This window comes from Sycon ciliatum, chromosome 8 (genome assembly GCF_964019385.1).
Source record: "Sycon ciliatum chromosome 8, ocSycCili1.1, whole genome shotgun sequence".
Taxonomy (NCBI): domain Eukaryota; kingdom Metazoa; phylum Porifera; class Calcarea; order Leucosolenida; family Sycettidae; genus Sycon; species Sycon ciliatum.
Window position 1 is genome coordinate 199039 of NC_088650.1, and position 7500 is coordinate 206538.

Consider the following 7500-nt stretch of genomic DNA (forward strand, 5'->3'; position numbering starts at 1 on the left):
GAGGTAAAATTTGGCCCTCGACTCTTTGGGCGATCAAAGGTTCGCTGGAACCAGCAAGAAAAGGAACACGGGACAGGGCGTTGCTGATGCTGGAGCTCACGAAATGAAAACACATGAAGTTCGACTTGCAAAACAAACGTTCGTTCAAAAATTTGACATTTGATGTTGGACAAATGACCGAAGAACGCCGAACCGAAATTTGGAATGCAAAACCTCACTACTAACTGTTTACTGGGTATAATAGAAGTTTAGAAAACATGAAGTGCTTTCTTGTAAGAAAACCGACCAGCCGGCTGTGCAAGATCAGCAGACAATGCCAGGCAACTACAGTTCTCGGAGTGCATTCCCATGGCAACTACAGTGCTCAGAGTGCATTTCCATGGCAACTACAGTTCTCAGAGTGCATTCCTGTTGCAAAAGAAGGATCCACGAGCGGGATTCGAACCCAGCACCCCTGTCTTTCCGGGACAGTGCCCTACCGATTAGGCTACCGGGGATCACACACACTCATGGGTCCTTCTTGCTACACTGCTCCCCCGCCCCAACAGCAGTGTAGCAAGAAGGACCCATGAGTGTGTGTGTGATTCCCGGTAGCCTAATCGGTAGGGCACTGTCCCGGAAAGACAGGGGTGCTGGGTTCGAATCCCGCTCGTGGATCCTTCTTTTGCAACACTCAGAGTGCATTCCCATGGCAACGGAAGTGCATTATTTCCACTGGCCTTACTTCTGATAGATGTCCGTAAGCTGTTGAGAGAGTGTTTTCTTTTGCGTGTTGAGATGTACAGCCATTTCAGCCATACCTGCCAGCGCACTGATACCGTCCTTATCCAGAACTTCTGAACCAACCATGAAGCCTACTCACAAAGGACAGAAGTCAATCAAAACAATGCGTACACACACACACACATTTTTTTACTATTAAGGCGCCAGTCACACATGCATGGCGCTTTTGCGACACCACCAAAGCTGCACCACAAAAGTTGGGATATCCCCGGATCACCATGGATACTGCGCCTGGCGCCACTGGCGCCACGGCGGCAATCTCAAAAGCGCCACAACCAAAAAATTGGTGGCGAAACACAAAAGCGGTAGTGCAACTTTTGCGGCGTTGTCGTTGTTGGATCTCTTGGATCTTGGAAAAATTAGTTTTTCATCTCTCGTCATGAAGTGGACTGCTGACCAAGAGCAACTGCTCCTCTCCCTCTATTTCGAGGTCAACCATCCGACATGGGACTCGACTCAGGCGTCCACCGATGCTCAAGGAGCTTCCGCAAGATTCAAACGAAGAGAAATTGAACAACATGAATATTGAGGCAATCTCCATAGCTCTCCGCAGTCGCTGGTCACGACGTAGTCGGCGATTCTGGGCGTTTCTGCGATCCATACCAGCGCAGGAAAGGAATTTTGAGGCTACAGTCTTTTTCAGAGAAAAGTTTTACGACACCTGTGGAGACCCGTGAAGCTGCGTGCGTACCAAAGCCTTTGCATGTGTGACCGCCGGCAGAAAAGAGCCGCAAAAGCGCCCACTGCCAGCGTGTTGGAGGCAGCCGCAAAAGCGGTGTCGCCGCCTGCATGTGTGACCGGCGCCTAACACAGCCCTACTGGGAAACAGGTGGAGAACAAAAAGAAACGAGGAAAAGGACAAAACCGTTGGGGATATAGGGGCGACGTGCCGGTGTGTTGCGAGCAACTCAACTCAACCGACCAGAGGTCTCGGCGTCAGCGTTGCAACCAGGCATCGAAAAATGGGGGGGGGGGGGTGCACAAGAATGACTGCGAAACAAACAGAAGCTAGAAAATACCACAAAAATAATAACTTGGTGCGAAATAATGAGAAGAAAGTAATGACGCCCAAAAGCGCTAAATACGAAATTAAGAAAAGTCTCAGAAAAAGCTAAATCCAAAGCCGTACTGGATCCTCTACTGCAGTCTTGCACACACTATGTGTGTTAGAGTTACTAGCACAGTGTACATGAAACAATGCTGGCAACGAGACAAACTCTATGTTTTCCACCGGACAGCAGTGTATGTGACACTGACTAGCGGTGTACTAGCGGTGGATTAGGTGAACTGCAAATGTACAAAAAATGCCCAGTGCCCAAAACCGTACACCACTACAGTCGGTACTTAGCTGTAGCATCTATGCCAGGGATAGGGTCACTACCCAGCTATGGGGTCACTACCCAGCTATGGGGACAATACCCAGCTATGGGGTCACTACCTAGCTATGGGGTCACTACCCAGCTATGGGGTCACTACCCAGCTATGGGGTCCATGCCTGGCTATGGGGTCACTACCCAGCTATGGGGTCACTACCCAGCTATGGGGACAATACCCAGCTATGGGGTCACTACCCAGCTATGGGGTCAATACCCAGCTATGGGATCACTACCCACCTATGGGGTCACTACCTAGCTATGGGATCACTACCCAGCTATGGGGTCACTACCCAGCTATGGGGTCACTACCCAGCTATGGGGTCACTACCCAGCTATGGGGTCACTACCCAGCTATGGGGTCACTACCTAGCTATGGGGTCACTACCCAGGTATGGGGACAATACCCAGCTACGGGGTCACTACCCAGCTATGGGGTCACTACCCAGCTATGGGGACAATACCCAGCTATGGGGTCACTACCCAGCTATGGGGTCACTACCTAGCTATGGGGTCACTACCCAGCTATGGGGTCACTACCCAGCTATGGGGTCACTACCCAGCTATGGGGTCACTACCCAGCTATGGGGTCACTACCCAGCTATGGGGTCCATGCCTGGCTATGGGGCAGCACATAGCTATGGGGTCAATACCTAGCTATGGGGTCCATGTCTGGCTATGGGGCAGCACATAGCTATGGGGTCAATACCTACAGTCCATTTCAAAACTATAGACGCGTACCTAGGCAAAAACCGTTGTGCCAGCATATAAAACATAAAATCTGTGATCACTTTGGGCGTCTGTTATCCAATCGTTTAGAAACTATATGAGAGTAATTGTGGAGCGGACCTGAGCAATATTCCGAAAACTATTCTCAAAAAGTTCCAGCCAAATTTGAAATATTTCAAAAACCCTACGCGTCATAGTTTTGAAATGGACTGTAGCTATGGGGACAATACCTAGCTATGGGGTCAATACCAAGCTATAGGGTCATTACCTACATCATAGCGATGGGGTCAGCACCTAGCCATGGGGTCAATACCAAGCTATGGAGTCAGCACCTAGCTATGGGGACAGTCAGTACCAAGCTATGGGGTCAGACCTAGCTATGGGGTCGTTGCCTAGCTATGGGGTCGTGGCCTAGCTATGGGGTCGTTGCCTAGCTATGGGATCGTTGCCTAGCTATGGGGTCAGTGCCTAGCTATAGGGTAAGCATCTAGCTATGGGGTCATCACCTAGCTATGGGGTCAGTACCTAGCTATGGGGTCAGTGCCTACATGTAGCAATGGAATCCATACCTGTCGATGGGGTCAATACCCAGCGATGGGGGCAATACCCAGCGATGGGGTTCATACCCAGCAATGGGGTTAGTACCCGCTATGGGGTCCATACCCAGCTATGGGGTTCATACCCAGCAATGGGGTTCATACCCAGCTATGGGGTTAGTACCCGACTACAGAGCCAGTAGCTAGCCACACAGTCCCGTGTTTATCTTCTAAACTCACCTATGGCTTCCTCAAAGGCGAAGAGAACCTTGTAGCCTTCCTCTGACCGTTGCTTTGTGAGGTTTCCCATCCACTTGAAACCAGTTAGTGTTTCCTGATGGTTCACAAATAGGAAAGAAAACAATGAAGAGTTCAACTATTCAGATTAAAAAAATCCACTCCTAAAACATTGTTTGAAAACATCAGATCACACCACAGATTTTTACTACACTGCACATGTAGCAGTGGTTGAGAGTCACCTCAGATACTTACATCAAAATGGAAACCTTCCTGCTCGGCCATGGTAGCTATGATCTTGGATGATACCGTACTGGACATCATACACACCTTGCTTGCTAGAAACACAAGACAACACACAGCACACAAGAGTGACAACACACAACACACAACACACAAAACAACACAGTAGCACATGTTGAGATAACATGGCATGTACACAGTATAACATACACCAAGCACACAGCACAGCACAGCACACAGCATAGTACAGTTGCGCTCGGTGAAATCCGGCCCGAAGTGCAAAGCCGGCGCCGCGAAGCCAGCTCCCATTACATCACTGGCGATTTGTGCGTATGAACTCAATTGTACGCACCTCGTGTAAAAGTTCGGAGTGCACGTGTTGCATGCTAAAAACAGTTCAAAATTTCTTTCATTCACTTCACGAAGTACAGCTCAAGATCAAGAAGAGATAGAGAAGAAGGACATGGTCATTCCCAATGTGTGGGCTCTTCTCAAGAAGAGAATAATTCCACATCGCTGCGAGAATGCTGACCAGCTGGTGTAGGCACTGCACCTGGAGTGGGACTCGTTGGCTCCTGACACGGTTTCCCCATACGTGGAGTCAATGCCACGTCGTGTTGAAGCCCTAATCGAAGCAGACGATGGCCACACAAAATATGGAAGCCCTGCTGCTCTGTGTATGAAATAAACTGCTTCGAAACGATCTCCGTCTTCTTTACTTGTGCTGAACTGAAATGAATGTTACACTTGTCTTTGTTTGGCGCGGTTTTTTACACTTTGGTGTAGCATGCATGCGTATGAGTACAGCACAATCATGCACAGTTCATACGGCACACGTGCACACTAGCACTGTCACTAGCACTTGTACAACTTTGAGGGCGTCAAGGGCCGCATCAGTACTGGGCGCCAGTTATGCACTTCGGGCTGGATTTCACCGAGCGCAACTGTACATATCACACGGTATAGCACATAACTTAGCAAAGCGCAGCACAGCACAATGCACAGCACAGCACAATGCACAGCATACTGCACAGCACACTGCACAGCACAGCACACTGCACAGCACAGCACAGCACACTGCACAGCACAGCACAGCACACTACACAGCACAGCACAGCACAGCACAGCACACTGCACAGCACAGCACAGCACACTGCACAGCACAGCACACTGCACAGCACACAGCACAGCACACTGCACAGCACAGCACAGCACACTGCACAGCACAGCACACTGCACAGCACAGCACAGCACACTGCACAGCACAGCACACTGCACAGCACACTGCACTGCACAGCACAGCACACTGCACAGCACACTGCACAGCACAGCACACTGCACTGCACTGCACTGCACAGCACACTGCACAGCACACTGCACAGCACACTGCACAGCACACTGCACTGCACTGCACAGCACACTGCACAGCACAGCACACTGCACAGCACACTGCACAGCACACTGCACAGCACAGCACACTGCACAGCACAGCACACAGCACAGCACACTGCACAGCACACTGCACTGCACAATAGAACATGATGAGGCACAGCTGGGTAATATACACCACACAGACTGAGACTAAGAAGAGCGGCAATAAGACATCAAAGGGACATCAATGTCGGATGAATAGTGTGCAAAGAACGGCTTTCAGATCATGCTGGACCCGGTCGTAACTAGAATCAGATTTCATATAACCATGGTAACGGGGAGAGACAGTAGCAGTTTCGCTATGCTGAGCAGCTTCATGAATTTTTACTGTTGGAGCGGTATCCCGCCAGCAACAGCTGTGATTTCGCGTTATTATCGTGGGAGAACATGTTAAAACACGGTACGGGGGTGGGGGGTGGGGGGTGGGGGATCACAGTGAGTGCGTTCGATTATGCCCGCGAATCGATTCACGCTATTCACATCACCCCGTGTGAATAGGGTGAATGGATTCCGAATAGATTCCAGGGCTCATGACATGAAAATCGAACAACTTGAATGCATGCGAATGGATTCATGAATCGATTCAAGTGCGTAATGGAACGCAGACAGTGAGGTGGTGGTGGTGGGGGGAGGGTCACAGTGAGTGACAAAGCGATACAGAACTAGCCAGTCTGCTTTGCCATACCACACCTGTAGCAGCCCTTTGACATTACACTACACTACACTACACTAGACATTAGTAACCTGTATAATTATTACTAATCTGTACATTACTAATCTGTATTGATCAGTCCATAGCACAGCCAAACACAGTACATATGTACCTGCGAAATCAGGATGTGTACGTTGATGGTTCTCCCACAACCACCAGGCAAACAGTGCGCCTATCTCATTGCCAGAGAACACATGCCAAGAGCCACTAAATAAGATATACACACACATACACACACACATATACATAGACATAGACACACAAATACACACACAGCCAAATCATTAATGAATGGCAGTCATAATGACACGGTACAAGTGGTGGTTGAATGGGAATTAACTAATCTAACTCTACACAGCCTTCATCAACCTTGCAATTTTTTCTTCAATACACATCATATAAGAATAACAAGAATGCCAGCCAGCCAGCCAATTGGTCAAAAAGCTAACGTGAACACATGCAACTTGCTGCCTACACTCGTACCAGTAGGTTAGTTAACACTATGTCACTATGTCACTATGTCGCTATGTCACTATGTCGCTATGTCGCTATGTCGCTATGTCACTATGTCACTATGTCACTATGTCACTATGTCACTATGACGCTATGTCACTATGACGCTATGTCGCTATGTCACTATGTGCTGTAGGAGAGAGTGAGCAATGTGCTGGAGAGCCGCGAAGCCTTGTTGTGCATCATGTACTGAAGTAGATCAATAACTTGGTAATACTTACTCAGGTTTCTTCTCGGCAACAGCTAAACGATCGGCATCGGGATCATTAGCCAAGATCACCGTTGAACCACGGGCATCTGCTGCGGCCATGGCTAGATTCTAGCAGAAGATACACACGCCATGAAGACAAACACACCATGAAGGCACACACACACACACACACACACACACACACACACACACACACACACATACACACACACACACACACACACACACACACACACATACACACACACACACACACACACACACACACACACACACACAAGATGAAGACACACATACGACGAAGACAGAGATAAGAATGCATCAGCTAACAATGGTATATGCACCGCCAATGCATGAGCTAACAATGGTATATGCACCGCCAATGTATGAGCTAACAATGGCATATGCACCGCCAATGCATGAGCTAACAATGGCATATGCACCGCCAATGCATGAGCTAAAAATGGTATATGCACCGCCAATGCATGAGCTAACAATGGTATACTGTAAAAGCCATATATATATAACGAAGTGCTAACTCCAACGAATTAACGAGGAGAAATCTGTCGTTAAAATAGAAATCGTTATACAGAAATCGATACATATACTGTCCTATTGAGCGTTGAGAATGAGTGAGAATCGTTACCTTTGGTACACGTAAACTAGTCAATTTTGGTAAATCGTTATATATGCGCCTCGTTAGAATAATGGCTTTTACAGTATGCACCGCCA

The 7500-nt window shown here is 48.5% G+C and overlaps 1 protein-coding gene across 1 annotated transcript in view; it reads right to left on the bottom strand.

Annotated features, from left to right (window-relative positions):
* Positions 1 to 724: 724 nt before the first annotated feature.
* Positions 725 to 7500, bottom strand: part of LOC135822607 (phosphopentomutase-like) — a gene marked incomplete at its 3' end in the record, with an annotated part of 19360 nt that continues 12584 nt past the window's right edge. Inside the window, 5 exon segments of the mRNA XM_065335422.1 lie at positions 725 to 854; positions 3662 to 3755; positions 3914 to 3996; positions 6157 to 6251; positions 6779 to 6876. Coding sequence (XP_065191494.1) covers positions 725 to 854; positions 3662 to 3755; positions 3914 to 3996; positions 6157 to 6251; positions 6779 to 6876 — 500 coding nt within the window.